This window comes from Natrix helvetica (genome assembly GCF_964273705.1).
Source record: "Natrix helvetica genome assembly, chromosome: 1".
Lineage (NCBI taxonomy): Eukaryota > Metazoa > Chordata > Lepidosauria > Squamata > Natricidae > Natrix > Natrix helvetica.
This window is the reverse complement of record NC_138548.1, coordinates 129,794,636-129,820,784: the sequence shown is the minus strand read 5'-3', so window position 1 is coordinate 129,820,784 and position 26,149 is coordinate 129,794,636. Positions and strand designations below refer to the sequence as shown.

The 26,149-nt window shown below is 42.2% G+C and overlaps 1 protein-coding gene across 2 annotated transcripts in view; it reads right to left on the bottom strand.

The window, feature by feature from the left end:
• MARCHF4 (membrane associated ring-CH-type finger 4) overlaps positions 1 to 26,149 on the bottom strand; it is a 141,878-nt gene that overhangs the window by 11,219 nt on the left and 104,510 nt on the right. The window contains exons 2-3 of one of the 2 annotated variants that reach the window (XM_081938162.1): positions 23,605 to 23,766; positions 12,724 to 12,916 (exon numbers count right to left, since the gene is read on the bottom strand). In XM_081938162.1, the coding sequence (XP_081794288.1) occupies positions 12,724 to 12,916; positions 23,605 to 23,766 (355 nt within the window). The remainder of the gene's footprint in view (positions 1 to 12,723; positions 12,917 to 23,604; positions 23,767 to 26,149) is intronic. The other variant, XM_081938163.1, reaches the window with a different exon arrangement.

Genomic DNA, 26,149 nt, shown 5'->3' with positions numbered 1-26,149 from the left:
TTGGAGTTTATTTTAATAAAAAGGAATTCAGATCTTGTATCTATACAATACAAGACAATAGCAGAGTTGGAAGGGACCTTGGAGGTCTTCTAGTCCAACCCCCTGCCTAAGCAGGAAACCCTATACCGTTCCAGACAAATGGCTATCCAACATCTTCTTAAGGATTTCCAGTGTTCAGGCAATCACAACTTCTGAGGGCAAGCTGTTCCACTGATTAATTGTTCTAACTGTCAGGAAATTTCTCCTCAGTTCTAAGTTGCTTCTCTCCTTGATTAGTTTCCATCCATTGCTTCTTGTTCTACCCTCAGGTGCCTTGGAGGATAGTTTGACTCCCTCTTCTTTGTGGCAACCCCTGAGATATTGGAACACTGCTATCATGTCTCCCCTAGTCCTTCTTTTCATTAAACTAGACATACCCAGTTCCTGAAACCATTCTTCATATGTTTTAGTCTCCAGTCCCCTAAATATCTTTGTTGTTCTTCTCTGCACTCTTTCTAGAGTCTCCACATCTTTTCTACATTGTGGTGACCAAAACTGGATGCAGCATTCCAAGTCTGGCATTATAAAGTGGCATTAATACTTCACGTGAGCTTGATTCTATCCCTCTGTTTATGTAGCCTAGAACTGTATTGGCTTTTTTGGCAGCTGCTGCACACTGCTGGCTCATATTTAAATGGTTGTCTACTAGGACTCCAAGATCCCTCTCACAATCATTTGAAGACGTTTCTCTGTATTGTTTTTTTTTAAACTAATGTCCATGAGTATTTTATTATCTTATTTCTCAAACCATTTTACACATATAACATACAAAAGTTAGAAGGGGTCTACACTAAAGTTTTATCACAGTTCTGGACTTTTTAAACAATGCACAGTTACAATAGCACCACCATTAATCTTGATCCAGGACCTGAGTTACAAATGTCAAAAAGGCAGCAATTCCATTAATTACCCTTCACATCAAGCCACAAATGATCAAATGCCACATATCAGTTTTAATTGGCTATTGATCTCTTCTTCTATTCCCTGTGGTCAGACAGTAATGTCTTTGGGATTTATTGCATGACTCTGGTTTCACTCAGCAGTCAACAGCCCTCAGATCATGCTTTGCCTATGATTCCTATCTTGAGACAGGTTATTCGTTATTCCAAGACGGATCATTTGTCCGAATAGTTCCATGAATGACAGTGGCTTTCTAGGTGGGACTCTATCCAAGGCTAATTTGGAGAAGGTAACAACTGAATCTGGATCCTTTTTCACATGTACAAAAACATTGTACATGTGACGTACATTATACGGTGGTACAGTGGTGCAGTGCAGTGCAGTGCAGTAATGCAGGCTACTTCTGCTCATCACCTGCTGCCTGTAGTTTGGCAGATCGAATCTCACCAGGCTCAAGGTTGACTCAGCCTTCCGTCCTTCTGAGGTGGGTAAAATGAGGACCCAGATTGTTGGGGCCAATAGGCTGATTCTGTAAACCGCTTAGAGAGGGCTGTAAAGCACTGTGAAGCAGTATATAAGTCTAAGTGATATTGCTATTATTGTTCTGGATTGGTCCTTCTATTTGATAGAACTCAGGCAGTGCAGCTTTACAATTCTTCCTCCTGAGCCTGGTTGACCAAGAACCTCTCTTTGAGAAAAGGGTGGGCTGTGCATAATTTGAAATTTTTTCAGAAGTGCTTTGGGTCTTTGAGTCAGTACCTCTCAGGAAGCCTGCCTTTTCCCAAGCTTCCATGCAAAGATATGGCTGCTTTAAGAGTTGCATTCATTTTAAGACAATTTCTTAAAGCAGAAGTCTGAAAAAAGGTTACTTTAATAATGTGCAGAGATCCTGTGCCCAGTTTACACAAATCCAAAGCTTTTTTCTCCTCCCTAAACTTGCACATCCCTAGGGTAGAGTTGTTCTGCGTTCCCTGAAGCAGGGCTGGATCTAGTCTTAGGCCAAGGAGGCACCAGTATAAGAGTGCCAAATCTCAAGAGGTGACAAAATTGAAAAGTCTTCCCAAAACCAGTAAGGGTACACAGTCTGTGAGTCAGCACACCCACGTGAAGGGTAAAATGTAATTTTGCAGAATTGTTGCCATATGAAAGCAATGGATGCTGGTGTAATTAAAATTACTTACTGTGCAAGTAGGGAGAAAATGTCTTAAGAAAAAAAGAAGAAGAAATGCCTGGGGCTGAAAATCATAAGTGTGAAGCTCAAAGCCTCAAAGAAAAAAAAATAAGCAAGGGTCATTTTTCAAACTTCCTAACAAAATCAGAAGATGAGCCAAACAATAGGGGGAGGCCTAGAGCGCCAACATAGACAGCTCTATCCTGAAGTTCAGGTAGTCCTCGTTTTACAATCATTTGTTTAGTGACCGTCAAAGTTACAATGGCACTGAAAAAAAACAACTTACGACTGTTTTTCTGGTGACTGTTGCAGCATCCCCATGACCACTCGATCAAAATTTGGGGGCTTGACAACTGAATAACGGAATAACAGAGTTGGAAGGGACCTTGTAGGTCATCTAGTCCAATCCCCTGCCCAAGCAGGAGACCCTACGCCATTTCTGATAGATGGCAGTCCAGGGTCTTCCTGAAAACTTCCAGTGATGAAGGCAAGCTGTTCCATTGGTTGATTGTTCTCACTGTCAAAAAAGTTCTCCTTATTTCTAGGTTGAATCTCTCCTTGATCAGTTTCCATCCATTATTCCTTGGTCTGGCCTTCAGGTGCCTTGGAAAATAGCTTGACCCCTTCCTCTCTGTGCCAGTCCCTCAAATATTAGAATGCTGCTATCATGTCTCCCGTGGTCCTTCTCTTCACCATGCCCAGTTCCTGTAATCGTTCTTCATGCTTTAGCCTCCAGTCCCCTAATCATCCTGGTTGCTCTTCTCTGCACTTTTTCTAGAGTCTCCACATCTTTTTTATAGTGTGGTGACCAAAACTGACTGCAGTACTCTAGGTGTGGTCTTACTAAAGCTTTATACTGGAATGTATTTATGACAGTTGCACTGTCCCAGGATCATGGGTTCACCATTTATAACCTTCCCAGTCATCTTCCGACATGCAAAGTCAACGGGGGAAGCCAGATTCACTTAACAACTGCAAGATTCCCTTAATTGCAGTGATTCACTTAACAACTGTGGCAAAAAAAGGATTGTAAACTGGGGCAAAACTCAGTGAACAATTCTCTTGTTTAGCAACAGACATGTCAGGCTTAATTGTGATCATAAGTCAAAGACTACTTGTAACCTAATCATAGAACACCATTTTCTCCTTCTCAGCGGTGAAAAAGGATCTCGGCAGAGGGAGACAAAGAAGTCACAGCACAGCAGTGGTGAAATTCAAATATTTTTACTACTGGTTCTGTGGGCGTGGCTTGGTGGGTGTGGCAGGGAAGAAAAGTGCAAAATCCCCATTCCCACCCCACTTTGGGACCAGCCAGAAGTGGTATTTGCCCGTTACCCAAACTACCCAAAATTTCCACTACCGGTTCTCCAGAACCTGCTGAATTTCACCCCCGCAGCACAGTGGAATCTCAGGGGGGGGAGGGGATGTGTAACATGGTCCACAAATGTTGAAAAAAATTTGATTCTGCAGTTTTGGCCTCTATGTTAACTTTTTCATCCTCACCCTCCTGAGGCGCTCCTGGTGCTGAGGTGTGCTTCAGTGGCCAGATTATTATTGGCCCTTTTATAGGAAATAGGAAAATGCTCAGCTCCATCCAGTTGTCCTGATTCTACCCCGAATTAAGGATTACAGGGCCGTAAAAAGGGACTTTTATAGGGAATAGAAATAGTATTCTTTGCACGGTGTCTTTGGTCGGCTCTGCTAACCCCCAGGTTGCTTTTCCCTTAGATAATTATGGCACTTACAAAAACTGCCAACTTGCAGGGAGAGAGAAAGCTGATTTATGTTGTTTTCCCAACTGCCAGATTCGGTAAAAATGTTTTTATAAATAGGTAATCTTCTGACTCAAAGAATGTGTATTTTGTAGGTGTATACATATCACACATGAAAAGATACAGAAATGCAAATGATGGGCGCTTGCGAAAGGTGACTGAAATGATATTTAGTTGTTGCTAATCAGAGTATTCTGGGCAGGCATGACAAACAATCTGATCTGGTATGAGATGGGTTATGTCCCTTATAGCTTTCCCAAATATGGTGGTGGTGGATGGGTTGAAAAACACATTTTATAATTGGAGAGAATGTTATAAGCAGGCAAAGAAATTACTGCCCTAGGAGATTTACTGCCCATTTACAAAATGTAGATGTGGTGAATCAGTCAAACAACACTGATCCACAGGACACCAGTTCAAGCATGTCTCCCTTTTTTCCCCCTGGAAAGAGGGGTACATTTGAAAGCCATGGGCTGCTATCACTCCTCATTCTTATTTTCCTCTTATTTATTTATTTATTTATTTATTTATTTATTTATTTATTTATTTATTTATTTGTTTGTTTGTTTGTTTATTTATTTTATTAAATATATATGCTGCCCATCGCACTATCCAAAGTTTACAATGCATTTCTTATTTTCCATGAATGCTTATAAGGCTGAGATTCAATCCAAAGGCAATGATGGAAATAAAGATAATTTTTTAAAAACGGTTATAAAAAATAACTCTTTTTCTTGCCAGCACGCCACCTTCATTTTTAATTAAAACGATCTGCAACAATTAAACAATAACAACAACCAAGACTTGAGGATAGTATTCTCCAAAATTGATACCCATGGGGAGCTCATCATTAGAAATCTCAAGTCTCCTCTGATTTCATGTGTCTATATGAGGAAAGGAATAACATAGAAACACATAGAGTAGCATAGAATAACAGGGACCTTGGAGGTCTTCTAGTCCAACCCCCTGCTTGAGCAGAAGACTCTATATCATTTCAGATAAATAGTTGTCCAATATCTTCTTAAAAGCCTCCGGTGATGGAGCACCCACAACTTCTGAAGCAGGGGTGGGTTCCTACTGGCGTTGGTACCGGTTTGCTTCGCGTATGCTTTGCTTGAGCACGCGCCAGCTGCACATTGCTCGGCCACGCATAGTTCACTGTGAATTGTTTGCACATGCGCTAAGACCAAGAAAAGCTAAAAAAAAAATCATGGCAGCAACGGCAGCAGAGAACCAGGGAACTGATTCGGGGGCATGGTCAGCCTGGGTCGCTGCCGATTCTGCGACCCAGACCAAATTGCGGTTCACCCGAATCAGTGCGAACCAGTAGGAACCCACCTCTGTTCTGAAGGCAAGCCATTCCACTGGTTAACTGTTCTAACTATCAGTAAAATTCTCCTTACTTCTAAATTGCTTCTCTCCTTGTTTAGTTTCTATCCATTGTTTCTTGTCTTGCCTTCTTGTGCTTTGGAAAATAGGTTGACCCCCCCTCTTCCTTGTAGCAGCTGCCCAAATATTGAAACACTGCTATCATGTCTCCCGTAGTCTTTCTTTTCACTAGATTAGACATACACGATTCCTGCAACTGTCCTTCATGTTTTAGTCTCCAATCTCCTAATCATCTTTGTTGCCCTTTTTTGCTCTCTTTCCAAAATATCAACACCTTTTGTTTTTACATTGTGGTGACCTAAACTGGATGCAGTAAGTTGTCTAAACTAAGTAAGTTGTCAAGGAGGTTCTCCTCATTTGCTCAACCTGACAACTTAGTTCTATTCTGATTCAGGTCCGTCTAATTGCTTCATTGCCAGAGGCAGAGAATTGTTTCCGAGGGCAGAAAACTTCTGTCTTATATTATCTTGTCAACCCAGCTACAGGGTTAATTTATGGTCCAACTCTCAAACACCTTATGCTTTGCTGAGTTATGTCACCTTGAGTGCTCCTTCCCCCTTGGGACAGCATGCTTCAGTTTCTGGAAGCATCTCATATAAGACCAATAATCCACGGACTGCTTTGCTGTAGAAAGAAGACCAGATTCCTGGGACTATTTGGGAGCTGTAGGTGAAATCCTTCCGCTTCAGATGACTGGAAACATAGTGAATCAATGCACCAGTACATCTTTTTTCTTAATAAAGAAAACACAGGGGAAAGAAGGAAGCTAAGGGGGAAAAAAGGCATTAAGAATAATTCTGTCAGGTTTTGAATCAGCCCCCTTCTACTAGCAAAGCAAAAATTATAGCTATCCTGCTATTTGAGCATTCCTCATAAGGAGAGGGAAGGTCTAAAAACATGACAAAGGAACAGAACCAGAGGGGGTATTCAGCTAATTCTCTCCGGTTCGGGAGCACTGATAGCGGCGGCTGCGGGAGGCTCTGCCCCCCCCCCAGCGTAATGTGCGGGTACTGCGCATGTGTAGAAGGCAGTGTGTATGGGCAGACATGGTGCATGCGAGCAAAGTGTGTGTGCATGTTCACATTTGAGAACCGATAGGAAAGGTAAATGAATCCCATCGCTGAACAGAACAGTAAGAAAGTATTATTTGTGTCACTGTTTGTTACCCCTGGCTACAGTTTATAAATTTTGATTCTTGGTCTACATACATTCAATTTAACTTCACATACATGTTATATGGTATACATATCAAATAGATACATCTTATATTTGTGTCCAGCAATATCTGTCCGTAAGGAGGGGCGCAACTGACCATTGCTTTCAAGTAGAGAAAGGTAGAGAGCACAACAGAAGCTACCAGTCAAAATGGGAGGTGTGGCTGCTCACAGGCTGAATATCTTGCAATGTGCCACCAAAATATTTCAGAACAGACTGGAATTTCTTAAACGGCTTGGAGTTCAGCAGAGACCCTTGTCAGGACTGTGGTAGAGAAACGAAAAGCACCATCTAATAGTCAGAAAGAGGAGAGCCTCGTGGAAGGATCTTTCTAGATATTCCTCCCAGCCTGTCTGGAAGGGGCCTGGGTCAAATGTCCGTATGAAGATTGAGAGAACTAACTTAGAATGAAGGTGAAATTTCCTGACAGAACAATTAATCAGTGGAACAGCTTGCCTCCAGAAGCTGTAGGTGCTCTGTCACTGTAGGTTTTCAAGAAGAGACTGGGTAGCCATTTGTCCAGAATAGTACAGAGTCTCCTGTTTGAGCAGGGGATTGGACTAGAAGACCTCCAAGGTCCTTTCCAACTCTGTTATTTTGTTATTTCTGTTATTTCAGTAAGAGCCTAGAGAACAACAACTTAAATGGTAAATATGGATAGGCTCTAAAAATGGAATATAGTGGTACAATTGTCAGAAGCACTTGCCTGAGGATATCTGTGATGGGAATGATTTGTAGAGAGGAAGATCTATTTCCCAGCTTTGCTCATTAGGGACAAATTGGCTACACTGAGAAGGATCTTTGCCCTCTACAGTTCATGCCTGTGAGAAGCACCCCCGGTAAGGACCTTGTGACAACTTCACCAACTGCATTCCAATATATCTTCTTCTTCCAAAAAGATGCCTGCGCTTAACTTCCTTGCCATACAATCTCCTCTTAGGCGTGTCACAAATTGAGTGAGCCGGTGTGTAAGCTCTCATCCAGCAATGTTCTTTCACAAAAGGTCCTCACCTGAAGTGAGGAACCATGATGTGCCACCATTTTCCACTGAGCATTTTGTGATTTAAGATGATGCATTTTAGAAAGGGGAAAAACACCTCCCTATTTCATGCACTATTTGCTCCAAATGTATTTACAGGCATTTCCTTTCCAATCTGTTACTGCTTGTGGATGGAGAGAATAGACATTTATTTCCATTACTAAGGCAACAAGGCAATCACTCACTTCCATAATTTTCTACTTTGAGCGACAGGACCCAATTGCTACACAGAAAGGTTAGCTTGTCACATGGGAACCCCCTTTCATACAGGGCTCTCAGGATAACCCCAGGTACCTGATGCAGGCACGTGAGCAGCAAAGAGTTTTCTAGCTGTAACAGGCTGTACATGGGAGTCTGCAGTTATGCCTGCTTTTGTAAATATCATGAAAGGAGTGTTGTGATTCATGCTTGCCATTTTTTCACATGTGTGCAAAATCACTACACAAAGGACTAGGTCTTGGGTTGCAGTAGTGCAATGTTGCTTTTGACCCCCATCTCCACCCTGAGGTCACTGCTGAGCCTTCTAGCTCCTGTATCTCACCTCTTGGATGTCTTGAGACTATTCTAAGAAGGTAGGTTACCTGTTATATATGCCCAGGCAGAATCATAATAATTCCCTAAGTCCGTGATGGCGAACCTATGGCACGCATGCTACAGGCGGCACGCAGAGCTTGCGAACACGAGCCATTGCCCCAGCTCAGCTCCACTGCGCATGCATGCGCGCCTCCCGCCGTCCAGCTGATTTTCAGATCTCTGTCAAGCATACGGGAGATCTGTGCGTGCATGCATGCGTGGGGGAGTGGAATACGGGGGCAGTACCCCCGCACCGTTTTTGGTTCCAGGAGGCTTCAGGGGCGCAGGGGGGTCGTGTGCACAGGCACAGGGGGCGGGGAGAGCGTGGGGTGTCATGTATGCATGTGCGGGAGGTGGGGCGCGGGGGTGTGTGTGTCACACGCACATTGCATTATGGGTGTGGGCACGAGTGCTTTTGGCACACGAGAACAAAAATCACTGTCCTAGGGCTTCCTAACCCTGGCATGAAGCAACAGTCCTGCTGACCAAATGAGACTTTCTACCTCCCCTCCCCACAAATTCTTCTCCTTTTTGTATATAAGCCATTCAGATTAAAAAAAAACAACAAAATATTCAGAAATGCATGTCCCAGATCTTGGCAATATGACAGTAGCACACTTTCCCAGTTTTCTAATACTGCTATTAATTATTTTGCATGCAAGCCTGCTAAGCACTTAGCCTTGATACCTCACATTTCTAAAATTCTTTGGCCTTTGGGAAACAGCCGCACATATTTTATACTACCTGGAATTAAAAGCAGAAGCAATGAACTATGACTTCGAATTAAAATATCTTGCTAGCAGGATTCCTTTTCTGGCAACTATAAATGGAACAGAATCTCGGGATGCAATTTTTTTTTCTTAAAATACCGCCTTATCTATCAGCAGTTTGTGATATATATATTTTTAAAAAATCAGTAAACGACTTTACGCTGCATCTCTGTGCCAAAAACAACTTTAATGCATGATCCAATTTTTAATGCTCTTCAGAAAACACATAAAGGTTGCAATCAAATGAAGCGGAAATTAAGAAATCACACCCAATTCTTTAATGCAATCAAAACATACCTATTTTCTGCCCCCCCTCCAATTAAGTGCGGGATTAGTTTGCTCCTATGGCATACAACTCATGGATGAAAGGGGAATGTTTACTTCCTGCTGACAGATGAGCTAACCAGCTGCTTCCAGCTTTTCCTTCTTTATCAAAGTTATGTTAATCATGTAACTTCCTGACAGCCACTAGCTACCCACTTACTTCCTCTGTGTTCCTATCAGCAATCAAACACATAAACACTACAGTTTTGCCTCTTTCCATTCCCTGAGAACCACTGGAAAGAGCTCCTCCTCCTCCTCCTCCTCCTCCTCCTCCTCCTCCTCCTCCTCCTCCTCCTCCTCCTCCTCCTCCTCCTCCTCCTCCTCCTCCTCCTCCTCCTCCTCCTCCATGAGGCTGCCATGCTGCCTAATGGGTGCATCGCCTCAAACAATCTGTGGTGGACAGCAGATGGAGGAGAAAAGTGCAGGCTGTGCAGCCTGCCTGATACCCTTCAAAATTAATCTCACCTCCATGAAAAACATTTGCCAACATTGCAAGAAGACTCAACTGTTTGCTGAATCAGCTTTTATACATGTTAATAGGAGGTAATACCATCTTATGTGTTGTCTCTTGGGATTCTGTGTTTGCCCAAAGTGTTAGTTGGCCCTGCCTTTTGCTGTAGCTTTCTTAATGGAGAGCCACTATAGCGCAGTGGTTAGAATGCAGTATTGTAGGCTGACTCTATCCACAGCCTGGAGTTCGATCCTGACAGGGCTCAAAGTTGACTCAGCCTGCCATCCTTTCCAGGTCAGTAAAATGAGAATTCAATCAATCAGAATAGAGGTGGAAGGAATCTTGCAGGCCTTTTAGTCCAATCCCTTGCTCAAGCAGAAGATCCTATAAAATTTCAGAGAAGTGACTATCCAGACTCTTCTTATAAAAACCTCCAGTGTTGCAGCATCTACAACTTTTGACAGCAAGCTGTTCCACTGGTTAATTGTTCTCACTATTAGGAAGTTTCTCCTTAGTTCCAGATTGCTTCTCCCCTTGATTAGTTTCCACCCATTGTTTCTTGTCCTGCCCTCTGGTGCTTTGGTAAATAAGTTGACCCACTCCTCTTTGTGTTAACCTCTCAAATACTGGAATACTGCTATCATATCACTCCTAGTACTTCTTTTCTCTAGACCAGCCAAACTCAAATTCTGCAACCATTCTTCATACGTTTTAGTCTCCAGGCCTTTGATCACCTTAGTTGCCCTTCTTTGCACTTTTTCTAGAGTCTCAACATCTTTTTTGTAATGTGGTGACCAAAACTGGATGCAATATTCTAGGTGTGACCTTGTTGGGGGCAATATGCTGACATTGCAAACTGCCCAGGGATTATGGAACAGTACTTAAGTTTAAGTGCTATTGCTACTGCCAGTACCATGTAATTCCATGGCACCCAGGCTCCCAAAAAGAAAGATGGTTGTTAGATACTAGTTTGCAACAAAATGGTTAGATACATGCAATTATACTAACTTAAATGTGCTTTGTTTCTGTTCACCATGGTATATAGTAATCCTCACTTAATGACCGGTTGCTTAGCAACCATTCAAAGTTACAATGGACCTTTCCAGAGTTACCTAAGACACTTTTTCTAAGTTTTGAGGGACACACCTCCCCCAAAAATTACATGATTGCATTTGGGCACTTGGCAACCAGTTTAGCTGATTACAGCATCACATAATTTTTGGCTAGTTTACTTCTGTTTTTCCAACAAAAAACACACACTGAGAAAAACCAACTCATGTAATGACCCTGGCATTGGCTTCATGACTGTCGCAAAAAAGATAATAAAATCAAGAGCGGTCACATGATGATCTGCTTAATGACCACCACAATTTATGACCATAATTCTGGGTTTGATTATGTTTATAAGTCAAGACCTACTTGTAATGTGTGAACCCAGTCATTCAATTCAAATGGCATTAACCATTGTATGTAAAAAAGAAAGGTTAACAAACCCATTGAACCCAGCCATAGAGTTAAACTTCTCTTTTGCAGTAAACTATGTCCTCAGCAGAGAGAGGAGTATTCCTGCACAGAGGAGGTACAATAATCTTAAGAATCAGAATAGACTGGACTTCAGTTATGCCATCCAGGACAATAGCAGAACTTCCACTTGTAAGATGCTGAAGGAATAAAATTAAAGCTCTCCTTAACCAGCACTGCAGAATAGAACAGAATTTTGACTTCCAGCATCAAATATTATTGGACCCATTCTGATTTTTATAAACATTCTGATATCTAAAACAACAGAAATTAAAAACTACATTCTCCCCAAATGAAGCAAACATATTTAAGCTTTTCTATATATAAAGATAGGAGTATAAATGAGAATAACCACAGCTTTGAATATTAACTAACGTATTTCCCCGAAAATAAGACAGGGTCTTATTTTCTTTTGACCCCCGAAATAAGCACTTGGCCTTATTTTGGGGGAGGTCTTATTATTTTTAAGGTGCAGGAGGCGGCAAGTGGCTGCTGCTGTGTTGCTATAATTTTGGGGAGGACTTATTTTGGGGGGGGGTATTTTAGTCCATGCTTATTGGGCTTATTATCTGGGGAGGTCTTATTTTGGGGGAAACAGGGTATTTCATATCTTATTTTATGGAATTTGAGAGAGAATCTATAGGCTATTCCAACCACTAGGGATTATCCAATTTGATTCTGAATTAATACATTTAGGATTAATCTCATACTGGGGAAGAGTTTTAGATGGCTTACAACCAGGGGTGGGTTCCTGTCAGTTCTAACCTCTTCTTTAGAAGAGGTTCCACAAATCTACAGTGCCGTTTAGAACCGGTTCCAGCTCCCTCCCCCTGCCTGTCCGCACATCATCAAGATGAAGAGAGAGAGGAGGAATTCTGGGAGTTGAAGTCCACAAGTCTTAAAGCTGTCAAGTTTGAACACCCCTGGGTTGTTGTTTTTTTCTAAAGGGTTAGGAGTGCAAGGGTCTTGTAACTTGACAGCTTTAAGACTTGCGTGCTTCAATGCCAGAGTTCCTGAGCCAACATGACTGGAGGAGGAATTCTGGGAGTTGAAGTCCACAAGTCTTAAAGCTGTCAAGTTTGAACACCCCTGGGTTGTTGTTTTTTTCCTAAAGGGTTAGGGGTGCAAGGGTCTTGTAACTTGACAGCTTTAAGACTTGCTTGCTTCAAATGCCAGTTTCTGAGACAACATTTTGGTTGCTAAGCAAGAGCGTTGTTAAGTGAGTTTCACCACATTTTATAAGTTGGCCACGCCCACCCAGTCACATGACTGCCAAGCCACTCCCACAAAGCAGGCCACACCTACAGAACAGGTTCTAAAAAATTTTGAAACCCACCACTGCTTACAATGGTTGACAAGAAGGGCTACCAGTAGCAATGGGGTTGGTTAGTCTACTTTAATCTACATGCTTTAGTTAGCTCTAAGAAAACCACCTTAGTTTCTACTTTCTCTTTTATACCTTGTCAAGAGGATACATAGCAACTGTTCTCCCCAAGGTCCTTTTAGAGTCAAATATTCCATTGGCTACTTCCCATACTTTGAAAGATTCATTGACCCACCTATACAGACAATATCCATGAAGCCATACATCCCATAACAGATCTGGAAGAGCAGGTCTTGGCGCTGCCACTTAGCGGACGGACTGAAAGTTGACCAGATAAGCCACGAGATACTGGCGATAAGGAAAAGGGAACCCAAGATGGCTGCTGCTATCTGGACTTTTTCGATGACGGTCAGAGAAATGGTCTGCCACTGCGTAAGGCCCCCGGCAACAGGAAGGCAGCAACAAACAAGCCAGAAAGAAAAAGAGAGATAAATGGAATTAGTTCTTGATTCATAGGCACCAAATCACACTAATTAACATCCAATAACATTTCCACATGGATTTTGTTTTTGTACAAGATTGTAACAGCAATTTAAACAAAACGGACTTCATTGTTATGCAGTAGTTCCCAGAAGAAAGGGCAATTCTGAATTCGAGACAGCATCTGGAAAAAGACAGTATTAATTCCTGCCCTAGTTATCCCTCCAGCATTAGTGTTCCCTGTCCTGTCATTTTTCTAGACTTTTATCCTGCTGCTTTCTTAGTGGTTGGTTAGGAATTAGCTGAACTCCATTGTTTTAAAAAATAATAAAACATGAAAGGTTAATTTTGATAATAATAGCCATGATTTTGTTGCATTATATTCTAATATATCTTAGTATTCATTCCTCTTTTGCATCACTTTGATGTCCCAGCATTAAGCAAGGCTTATAATTATTTTTACTAAACAAATAAATATACTGTTAATTACAGGAAATAAAATAGCATTTGGGACAATCCCTGGAGGTCAGATTAGTCCTGACCCTGTTGGTTTCTGCATGGCCCTGAAGGCGTAGCTCTGTACCTGGGTTAGCAGGGAGCAAAGTGCATTAATTTTGCTGAAATATCTGTAGTATTTTGTTATGGATTTTTTAAAAATCTGATCTGCCAATAATCTATTTTTGTTGGCTTTTTCCTGTTTTATTTAATTATTGTTAGTCATCCAGAATCATCATTTGTTTGAGATGGATAGTTATATCAATTGAATGCATGAATAAATAAAATGGGGTTTTCTTCATTAGCTCATCTATTAACTTCTGTGATATTTAATTCTGAAAAATGAGAAGAGGAAATTTACTTCCTTGGTTATGTTGGAGATATCCTACATCTCAAGCGTGGGATCCGGCAGGCACTACTGCTGGTTCACTCATGTGCACACTGCACGCGAATGCTATTAAAACTGTTCTGCGCATGCGCAGAAGCTAAAAACAAGATAGCGCCGCCCGGAGAACCGGTTCGGGTGTGTGGCAGGTCTGGGTCGCTGCCAGTTCCAGCAACCCAGGCCGCCAAACTACTACCAGTTCGGCCAAACCGGTCTGAACTGGTAGGAACCCACCCACTGCTACAGCTCAAACATACCATTAAAAGATTCATTAATACAGGAAAAGAAAAGCATGTCCTTGTTTTGGAGTACTAATAAGATAGCATTATGAAAAAAAAAAAAAAACCAAAGTAGTAGGCTGAAACAGTAGCACTCCTTGACCTTCGGCTCCTTTCCAAATTTACCATTTTCTCATGAACTGCCTCTTTTTGCTTAGGTGCCATCATTAATTTTAGTACGGAGTCTGCAGAGGTCATTATCTTTGTCCTGAATTTTTAAAAATAGAATTATTACACAGACTACAATGTAAAAATTAAGATTCTCAATTGCCTCTTCCTCATTCATTACAAGATAGGTGGTAAAAATCTCCCTTTCTCTCCCCACGTTTCTGCTTTAACCACCGTATTTGAGCTGCAGGGGGCAGCAAAGTGATAAGAATAGCTTCACTTTTTTTTACTGCCACCCAGTGGTCACCTGAATGAATGCAGGTTAGATATTATATCTCTGCAATGTTTCTAATCTTGGGACAACTTCAGGGCAAAGTCAATGGGGCAGGGAATGTGGAATCCGGTTTTCCTAAACTTGCACCATGTTCTCCACCCCATGATCTTGATGCACTTGAATGGCTCCACAGGACTCCTCCCGCTGCCTCCCCTCCTCCCCATGGCACTCTTACACGCCTTACCTGGGACTCCTATTACTTTCTGCTTAACAACCTCCATGTCTGGGTGTTATGATGGTAACCAAGCCTGCTAGGATTCTCTTGCTAAGCAATACAATCGTGTAGCATTGCACTTTACAATGCATTGCTTAGCAATGGCAATCCTGATCTCAACTATCATCGTAACCTGAGGTCTACCTGTATCTTAAATGTTTCCTATCAAGCTAACATACAAGGGAGATAATGTGAAACTTACAACTCAGGAGTCATTCTCCTTTTCATTCAGTATATCCTGTTTATTCATTTATTCCATGTTCATTGCATACAGTATACTCCTTTGCTTATTTTTCATCCCAACAGTAAACCGGGTTGTTGTGATAGCTTTATAATCAGGTGACATTAAATTTCTCTTTACAATTTAAATTTTTTCTCTACCCATAATCTTCAAGGCACAATTTTAGTATTTTTCTAACATGCTACTTTGATTTTCTTGTGTTCTGTTTTATCGGACTAGTTCCTTGCATTCAAATCCATATTTTATTGAACACTGAATAATTTATTTCACTGTAAAAAAAAAAGCAAGAGAACAAAATTCACAGTTAGGAGTTTTATTAAAACAACACTTAGAAAACCGTGATCTAAATTATATGAAACAATCATGATCCTTGCCTTTGACTATTTTGAAAATATCTTTTGTGTGCCTTGTCTTTGCTTAGCCTAGTCAAATGAATATAAAAGGGCTGGAAGGGACTTTGGAGGTCATCTAGTCCCAGGGCTTATAGGATGTCTGGATGGAAGAGAGAGGGAGGTCTAGCCCAAAAGGGGACATGTTAGAATAGGTTGCAGAGCCAAGAGATACAAAGATCTGTATGAAGACCAGAGACCCTGGGACTATTTCCATCTCTTGGAATTGATCTGAAAAACAAATAAAATGTCTTACAGAAGAAAACAATAAAAATGAAGGTGCATCTTTATCTGCAAAGGAAAGGGACCAGTTTCTCTCTTTCTTTTTGCTAAGATTCCTCTATTAAACATCAAGGTTAACTATTCACACTGGGCCAATAAATAATTCTGTTCTGTTCTGTTCTGTTCTACTATATCCCATCCCATCCCATAGGTTGCTTCATTCTAAATTGTCCCATAAGCCTTTCTCATTCCTTCTCTTGCTCCAATGAATATTGAAAGTACAGAATCGTTCTTTGGCTCTTTGGCACACGTTTGGACCCAGGTATAACCTTTTGTTCTTTCATGAGCCTCCCAGTCTGTCATGCAGACGCACAGATAGCTCGCTTATTAAGATTATGTTTTGATTAGTTCCACCAGAGAGAAATGCAAGAACATTACCTGTCCCACAGAGATAAGGGGCTTTTTAAATAGCTATTTGGGCTAGAAAATGCTCATTTAGTTTGAGCATTTCAAGTTAAATGGCTGCTTCACTGAAGCAAGGAGGAATTTTCCCAGTATGCTTTGCCTCATGTGCTACATGGCTATACAAGGCTACTGGGAAATGAAGATTTCTTGACACATTATGAAGTTTCCTTGGAAATCACTGTGGAACCCATACAATCGGTTTTATTGGGAGGAGGGGGGTAATTGTTTTTTAAGTGGAAGCATTGTGCATTGCGGTAACCCAAGCTAATTTTTATCTCAAGCTGGGCATGTTTACAGCTTGCTATAATATCTCAGGCAAAACCAATTTCTGAGACTGAATTGGTACATTTCAAAATACAAGCAAGTATTATTTTGATCCTAACCCATGGAGCCTAGAAAAGGGCATTGAGATGATATTAAGCTCTACTGTTATTTTTGCTGGTTTAGAATACTGGTAGGATGACCAAAAATATTTGTTGTTAGTTGTGAAGTTGTGTCTGATCCATTGTGACCCCATGGACAACGTTCCTCCAGGCCTTCCTGTCCTCTACCATCCTCTGGAGTCCATTTAAGCTCATGCCTACTGCTTCGGTGACTCCATCCAGCCATCTCATTCTCTGTCGTCCCCTTATTCTTTTACCCTCAACCTTTCCCAGCATTAGGCTCTTCTCCTGTGAGTCCTTCCTTCTCATTAGGTGGCCAAAGTATTTGAGTTTCATCTTCAGGATCTGGCCTTTAAAGAGCAGTCAGGGTTGATCTCTTCTAGGACTGACTGGTTTGATCGCCTTGCAGATGACATCTTATATAGGCTAATCTTTGAATAATGGCATATACAGATTGAAACTATGCAGTGCCTATTTCCTTCCGATCATCTAAATTTTAAAGCATAAAATCTTTGGGTAATTTGGCAAGTTTCTTCTCAAAAATCATCATTACACTGTCCGGCAACGAACAGGGCTGAAAAACAAAACATCCACACACTACTCTGAAACTGTGAAAAACATTGCACAAAACTCCTATCACCCACCATTCAGAAATGTGCAAACTGTATTTCGCACATATGGCAACTTCAGCTACAAATGCAATTTAATACTATTTAATATGTCAAAACAGTTACTTTTTATGTTTTTTTAAAAAAAGACTTTCAAGATGATGTCATCAACAGTTACCCAATTCTTTCAAATTTCTCCCATTCAGATTTTGTCCCCTCAGAAAGATTGATGCTGCCTGTATAGTCTACCCAATTTTATTAACAAGTGTATTTATAGGAATGCTTAAGTTTGTATTCTCTTCTTATGGTGCTTAACACACTGCTTAGGGCAGCTAATAACAAGAATCAGTAAATATATGGGGAACAAGAAGAAAGAAAAGGACTAAAAATCAAGCAGCTAAAAGAAGGTATGAAATGAACATTATATTTCCTATAAAACAAAAAACTTCTGAAAGACAAAGAATAGTCTCTTTGGGAGGACTCCAGCATTAACCAAGAACACAAGATAGAGAACTTCTAAAGTAGTGAGTAAGCCTTCATGGTATACTAGCTTCAGTGAATCTTCTTCACTGTCCCCTCTGATATTCTTCCAAAGGCATTTTTTCTTCTTTAACTACCTGATGTACTTGCAACATTCCATACCCACTTATTTGCCTTGGTAAGTCAACATTACTCCGTGGGTGAAAGGCATGATTCATTCGCATTATTTTCCTGATCTTCCTATCCAGGGTTTTCAGTTCTGCTTGAGTCCAGTCCATTAATCCAGATTTGCATCTAATGACTGAAATTGCCCAGGAGTTAATTGCCTTGATGGTATTTCCCTCCCTAACTTTGGACTTCTTCATTCTCTTGGTCTATTCACTTCTAATTTTCTTCTTGACACTAATGTCCTTGATGTTCACAGCTTGAAGGATGCCCAGGTATTTGGACTGATCGTCTTCAACCAGACCCTTCATGTTATTTCCAGAGGGAGACTTGATTTCTTCAGTTTTCCCTGTTTTTTCCCTGTTGAGGGTGGGTGCGACACATCTGTCCATTGCAATATCTTGGCTGAATATATGACGGTGCTGAGCAGCATTTCTATTTCATACAGTGTTTTTTTCACACAGCTTTATATTGTTCACGTAAAGGAGGTGTGATAGTCTGGCAGATGTGTTTGATTGCCACGGCCTGACTTGTTCAACATTGTTGACAGAGGAATCAGTACAATAACAACCTATGTTAGTGGTAGTGAGTTAGAGGTAGTAATCTGCTGGTTCAGCTCGGTTCAGGCAAACCAGTAGTGGTGGTGGCGGGAGCCTCCACCTACCCACCCAGATGTCATCATGGATGCTTTGCGCTTGAGCAGAAGGTTCTGAGCATGTGCAGAAGTGCCCTGTTCGTGCTTGCACTCCCGGTTCCAAACCGGTAGCGAAGATAAGAGGATTTTATACCTGTAGTGAGTCCATTATTATTAATCACATTGATGAAGTTTTGTTGCCAAATTTCAGCAGTATGATCTCTAGATGCTGCCCTCCTGAAACTCTTGGTAAATCCATTTCTGTTATTATCCCCATCAGTAGGCTTCTCATACAGTTTGGGCCAGGTTAAATAATTAAGCCTTCTGGGGATATCCTAAGATAGTCAAGTGATGATGCTTGTTCTAGATTGAACTCTTGAGTAGAATGAGAGTAACTTTTAATCAGTCCAAGATACATCAAGCATTTTTCTAAATTACTAAATCAAGTCCAAACCGAACCACAGAGCCACCACACACATCCAATGAAAAACCTCTTCACTTATTTTCAGCTTCAACTGTTTATCTTTCTGTGAAATGGGCTGAACTTGGAGCAGAAACTCCACCACCTTGTCTTTTAGCTTAACTATTTACATTTACTTTTCTGTTTGTGTTTTGTCACCGATAGTGCCCACCGTGGCAATTATTTTATGAAATGATATCTTTCACGGCAGAGTCAACAGACTATTTTCAAACTTATAAAGATATTAAACAAGACCCCAAAAGATCAAGATTGAAGAAGTCGAACACAATCCTTATATGTTAGTTTTGTTAAATTCCTCTCTCAATGGGGTGGCATTTTTAATCTTTTTTCTCTTTATTTTAACATTAATTGTTTAGAGCTGTTTCTTCTATGGAGTTAAGGGAAGCGGGGGTGAGGAGAAACGAAGGAAGATTTAGTTGATCCTGTAAATTAAGATGTTGATTAAACAATTCAATGAACATTATTTGTGGAAAAGAGACCACGTTCATTTGATCTATTGACTATTTGTAGATTTTGGTTGGGGGGGGGGAATGTTGACATGCTATTGATCATTGACAGGTCTTTAATGGCATTCTAGTTCAAAATGACATATTCCTTAGGGGCAATTTCCCCCTTTCTCATGCAGCTATGTGTGCCTGCATATATTTCCCTTCCATGAGTGATGATGTGATATAGCAGACAGACGACATATAAGAAAAATGGTTTCAAACCGCCGAGATCTGTTGAACAGACCCCCCCCCACACACAGCCACAAAATCTCCCTCCTACCCACCAGAGGTTATTGTGATAACCCAATAGTGACTTCGAACATATGTTTGCTTTCAACTCTTGAGAAGAAAAGTGGAATGCAAATTCTGTTCATGAAATGCATGCTGCAAATGAGGCAGAGGGCTGCTTCCTTTCATTAAGAATGACAATTTCCAGTTCCTGATACATTAACTCTGAATTCAGCAGGGATTTGTGTTCTGAACAAGTTAAACGGGAATAATATTGCTGAGGCCACTATTTCAAGCAGGAAGGCAGTTGCCTCCACACTGTGTGCCTCAGAACCAAGTCTCAGGAGTCTCTGTATTTTAGCTGACTTGCAGTTTCTAATAGATCAAATTGTGCAGTTGCTATAAATTAAATTGACTGGGGCAACACAACGGCATGTATCCTTTCCACTAATTCAGTGCTGGCTTCTAAGTGAGCTACCTGGATCTGGCTGGAGACGCAATGCTAAGAAGTCTGTAACATCAGGGCATGGGGCTTAACATTTTGCTTAAATATTAGGAGTTTAGCACATTTAGCTATTTATTACAAACAGAAGAGAGTACCTGCAGTTCAGGGTTGAGCTTTGGCTTCTGGGTGCTCTCTGAGCGTGGTTTTCTTGCAGGTGTTTCATTATCCATAGTAGATAACATCATCAGTGCTACTAGTGAGTGGGGTTTGCTTCATTTTATATTCTAATGGCTAAGATATTTTAGGCCCGTGATGGTGAATCTATGGCACACGTACCACAGGTGGCATGCAGAGCCATTTCTCAGGACACGCGAGGTTTTGCCCTGTCAGCTCCAGCACGCATGCATGCGCTGGCCAGCTGATTTTCAGCCAAACGGGCAACGATGCCGTCAAAGTGATGTCCCGGTGTCTGGAAGCCGTACGGATCTGGATGGGAAGTAACAGACTTAAGCTCAACCCATCCAAGACGGAGTGGCTGTGGCTACCGGCACCCCGGTTCAACCAGCTGATTCCATCACTGGCCATTGGGGGCGAACATCTGGCCCCCGTGGATCGGGTACGCAATTTGGGCGTCCTCCTAGATGCCCGGCTGTCAATGGATGACCATGTGACAGCCGTGGCAAGGGGGGCGTTTCACCAGGTTCGCCTGGTGCGCCAATTGCGTCCCCTATTGGACCGGAACGCCCTTTGCACAGTCACCCATGCGCTTGTGATGTCCCGGCTAGACTACTGTAACGCTCTCTACATGGGGCTCCCCTTGAGATGCACCCGAAGACTGCAGTTGGTTCAGAATGCGGCCGCGCGGGCAGTCTCGGGAGTCGCTAGATACTCCCACGTAACACCTCTCCTGCGTGGGCTGCACTGGCTACCTGTAGCTTTTCGGGTGCGTTTCAAGGTGCTGATTATCATCTTCAAAGCGCTCCATGGCACAGGGCCTAGTTATTTGCGGGATCGTATCCTGCCCCACACATCCCTTCAGCCGATTCGCTCACACAGAGAGGGACTCCTCCGGGTGCCGTCCACTAGGCTGTGCCAGCAGGCGATGCCCAGGGGAAGGGCCTTCTCTGTGATGGGCCCGACCCTCTGGAATGACCTTCCCCCTGATATTAGAACAACCACGGACCTCTGCTCCTTCCGTAAGAAGCTCAAAACCCACCTGTTTAATCTAGCCGGCTTGGCCTAATTCCAGCTCTCCCACCTCAGTCTGTATTTTTAAATTTCACGGGTTGGTCTTAGGCTAAGTTTTAAATTTTTATAAATTTGTACAGGGGTTTAAAGTTTAATCCGATTTTAACTATATTTATGATTATTTGTATGGTTTTTAATTTGGTACCTCCCTGAGTCCCTTCGGGGAGAGGGGGCGGTCTAGAAATCAAATCAAATAAAAAAAAATAAACTTGGAAGTCTGTTCCCGATTTGTTGGACCGGTTTTGGCCCTCCCCAGGCTCCTAGAAAACCTCTGGAGCCTGGGGAGGGCGAAAAATGGAGCTGCTGGGCCTACCGTAAATTGGAAAACGGGTCATTTCTGGCTTCCAAAGGCCCTCCAGAGGATGGGGGGGGGGGCGTTTTCGCCCTCTCCAGGCTCCTAGAAAGCCGTGCGTGCATGCGTGGGTCACACACGCATGCACAGGACAGGGGAGGGGTAACACACGCATGCACAGGGGGCATTAAATTATGGGGTTGTACTTTTGGCACCTGAAGCTAAAAAGGTTCACCATCACTGTTCTAGGCTATTAATCCTTCATTCTGCTGCCCCTGGCTAAGATCTAGACCTGAATCAGAGTTCTTCTGTATTGTCCACTAAATGCAGACTGGTAATACTTCAGGAAATGGTTTTGGAGAATATGAACAGATGTTCCAGCCTTCAGCTCACTTCATCTATCCCAAATGGGGCTCGTAGTGGCGCTTTCTTGCTTCACTGCAGAAATGCCGTGTTTTGACTTCTGCCAGAGTATTTGACCGTTCAGACAAATAGTCAAGATCACTTTGCAAAACAACAGAATTATCTGTAGTATTGAATAATTTTATGTCATCGGCAAAAAGGACGCAATTGCTTTTAAGTTGATCACATACATCGTTGATACAGAGCAAGAAAAGTGGGGGACCTGAAATGCTGCCTTGTGGAACACTGCTGTCCACTGATGCAGGATTAGATAGCGAGTTCCCTATTTTGACTTTCTGCAGTCTGTTAGACGGGAAAGCAGCAATCCACTTGTGCAAAGGTCCAGAAATGCCGTAAGAGTTTAATTTCGACAGCAGTTTATCATGTACTACTGTATCAAAAGCCTTACTTCATACTTAAGTGGTTAGTAGAGGCAGCGTGCATAAATGCACTAATGTGGCTATCGTCCCTGTCTTTGTATTTTCGTTCTTTTATTCTTGTTCTCATTTATTTGTTAGAATTTCTAACAAATAAAATAAAATAAATTTGCTCTGAGCTGAATCTTCCTAAGTTTAAAGGTGGAGAGAGGTTTGACCTGCTCTGAATGGCCATCTGCAATGGACAACCCTTTTAGTCCTCATCTGCTGGGTTTTAGCAGCAAGAGAGTCAGGACTCTACCTAGTATGGAAAAGAGGCATACCAGTTACATTCAGAACTCTACTCCTATTCCTCTTGCCAACTCCTGGAGAAATAAGGGGAGAGAAGAGGAAAACGGACTTCTTCTACTTCCCCTACCGTGTTTCCCCGAAAATAAGATAGGGTCTTATTTTCCTTTGACCCCTGAAATAAGCACTTGGCCTTATTTTCGGGGAGGTCTTATTATTTTTGAGGTGCCTGAGGCAGCCTCATGGCTGCTGCTGTGTTGTGATGTTTTTGGGAGGACTTATTTTCAGGGGAGGCTTATTTTAGTGCATGCACTCACTTGGGCTTATTATCCAGGGAGGTCTTATTTTCGGGGAAACAGGGTACTTCTCTTGCCAGCATTTTGGGAGGCAAGGATGGAGAACCAATTAAGTGGCGGCCCTCAGCAGCCCATCATTGCTGATGCTCAGACAGAACAGTTCCCAGCATCCGACATCAGCCCAAGCCTGAGGCAGGACCTGAAATCCAGATTTTCCAACCAGTAAGGGCAGATTCGGGCTGCGGTGCCAAACAGCTCTCAGTCTCCCCACCATCTCAGCTTCAGGGCCTGCTGATGACAATGGAAGGAAACTTTTATATGCACCAAAAGGTTTCCCCTCCCCCCGTTGCAAACACCAGATATTCTGATTCAGACCTGTGCAAGTTAGCAACTAATTTTTACTGTGGACGATGTGTCCCCTGATTAAAGCCATAGCTAGCAATCTTCTGGAGGCAAACTTTAGTGTTTGTTTGGCAAGATATTTTATTTCGAGATCCCCATTTATTTTTCCCCCCTGGTCACCTTGATGTGTTTTCTAAAAAGTAACTAAAGTGAGTGATCCGTTTCTTCACCACACGCAGGGCACCGTATAATGAAAAGCCACACACGCATCACCCACAGTGCAAATGCAGGAAGCAGGGAAAAGCTGAAAGGAGGAAAGGAAAAGGGCTTTGGAATAATCTCTAGTACCTTTACCTGCAGGGGGTTCTTTGTGCTTATGGCAATGACGTGATACTTGTAGTAACACAGCTCACAGCTCCAGCATCCCCTCTCGCTGATCCATTTGATCAGGCAAGGTTGATGTGTACATTTCACTGACCCGTCACACCGACATGGACTCAGCAACTCACCCTGGAAAGAGAACATGACATACTTATTAAAATTCTTCACTGGAATGGCTCCCTCCAGGCACTTTTCTTCTTATGCAGGGGGTGGATTAAACAGTCATTGTGAATATGTAAATACAGTATATATTGTATAAATATATAAGCCAGTTTGGGATAGTGGTTAAAGCACCAAGGCTACAACCAGGTTCTAGACCAGAGGTTTGGCCCGGTTTGGCCGAGTAGGGAGTAACTTGTCCTGCTACAACCCCCGAATCGGTTCTATTGGCAGTGCCGTAGGTGGTGCCATCTTGTTTTTTTACTTCTGTGCATGCGCAGAAGCATTTTTTAATTACTGCGCATGCACGTGTAGCAGTGGTGGGTTTCAAAATTTTTTAGAGCCTCTTCTGTAGGTGTGGCCTGCTTTGTGGGAGTGGCTTGCCGGCCATGTGACCAAGTGGGAGGGGCTTGGCAGTCATGTGACTGGGTGGGCGTGACCAACTTGTAAAATGTGGTGAAACTCACTTAACAATGCTCTTGCTTAGCAACCAAAATGTTGGCTCAGAAACTCTGGCATTTGAAGCAGTCAAGTCTTAAAGCTGTCAAGTTACAAGACCCTTGCACCCCTAACCCTTTAGAAAAAAAAAACTCCAGGGGTGTTCAAACTTGACAGCTTTTAAGATTTGTGGGCTTCAACTCCCAGAATTCCTCCTCCAGTCATATTGGCTCATGAACTCTGGCATTGAAGTGTGCAAGTCTTAAAGCTGTCAAGTTACAAGGCCCTTGCACCCCTAACCCTTTAGGAAAAAAACCCAGGGTGTTCAAACTTGACAGCTTTAAGACTTTAAGGTTTAGATGGGACTCTTAGAGGCAGGCGGGGTGATTGGTGAGCCAGCCAATCAGTGAGGGGTGGGCAGGGCAAGTGTGGTGCAGACGGGCGGGGGGAGGGAGCTGGAACCGATTCTAAACGGCACTGTAGATTTGTGGAACCTCTTCTTTAGAAGTGGTTAGAACTGGCAGGAACCCACCCCTGACGTGTAGTGCATGCGTGCCTGAAGTGGGTCCCTGAGCGAACCAGGCAGTAGCAGAAGCTGGAACCCACCCCTGTTCTAGACATGCTTTAAACATGAAGTCAACCTCCTGGCAAACACCTTATTTTGGGGTAGTTTTTAAGGGTAATTTTTAATTTTTATTCGAATTTTAATTTATTATTGTACAGTGCATATCCTACCTCCTCCGTCTATCTATGTATATTATCTATGTATATCTATATTTTTGTATCCACATTGTTTTTAAAATGACTGTACACCGCCCCGAGTCCTGTTTAGGAAAGGGCGCGGTCTATAAATTAAAGTTGTTGTTGTTGTTGTTGTTGTTGTTGTTGTTGTTGTTATTATTATTATTATTATTATTATTATTATTATTATTATTATTATTATTATTATCTTGACTTTTGGCCAGTCACTCCTTCGCAGCCCCTAAGAAGCAAGCAAGGGAAAACTACTTCGAAAATTCTGTGGAGAAAACTGCAGGGACTTGTCTAGGGTGTCACCAGGAGTCAACACTCACTCAAAGGAACAACAACAAACAGTTTGGATACGATGATTGTGTTTATTTACATAAGGAGGGGCATGCTTAAGGGTCTTTTCTCATGCTGAAATGCTACCACTCACCTTTCAATTGGAGGAAACTAGAGCAGCATTAAGTTTGTTAGCATGCCTCTGTTCTTCCTCACTCCCAGTCCTGCAATTTCCCTCCAATGTAATGGATGACAAAATCTACCAGATTTAGCCCTCCCCCTCCCTTTGAGGCTGCTGTTGGTCAAAATTTGAATAAGAGAGAAAATACTACTAGGAATGACTTAGATCAGTTTCGCTCCTTGGCTGGGGGAGAAGACAGAGGAAAACTCAGGGGTCCATAGCAAGAAATGATATTGCCAAGGCATATTTACTTGAACCTAACCGTGCTGTTTTTTCCTGTGCTGTTTCTCTTCTCTCCTTTTTTGTTGAGTCTAACTACACTTGGTTTCTTTTTCCTTGCAAACCAAGCATGCTAGATGAGGGAGCTGAAATTGAAAGGATAAAGAGTGTTCTAACTAACCATACTTTGAACATTTTCCAGGTGATCGCTCAACTGCATAAAGGCAGCAATCAGATTCATAAATCTTAGTAAGCCGTGATTTAACTATCAATACCAAGGCTAGAGACTAAACTGGGAAAAGGAAAAGAATACAAGAAGGAGGAATGGAAAATCACTTCTCTATTGCTACCAAGAAATTCCCCATGAAACCAACACCAACAATCTCAATTTGAAGATGCTAAATTAAAAATGGTAAGACATTGGATTGCCATAGCGGACTAACTCATAGTTTACAGACTGGATTCTGGCAGCATGCTGAACCCAACTGAACA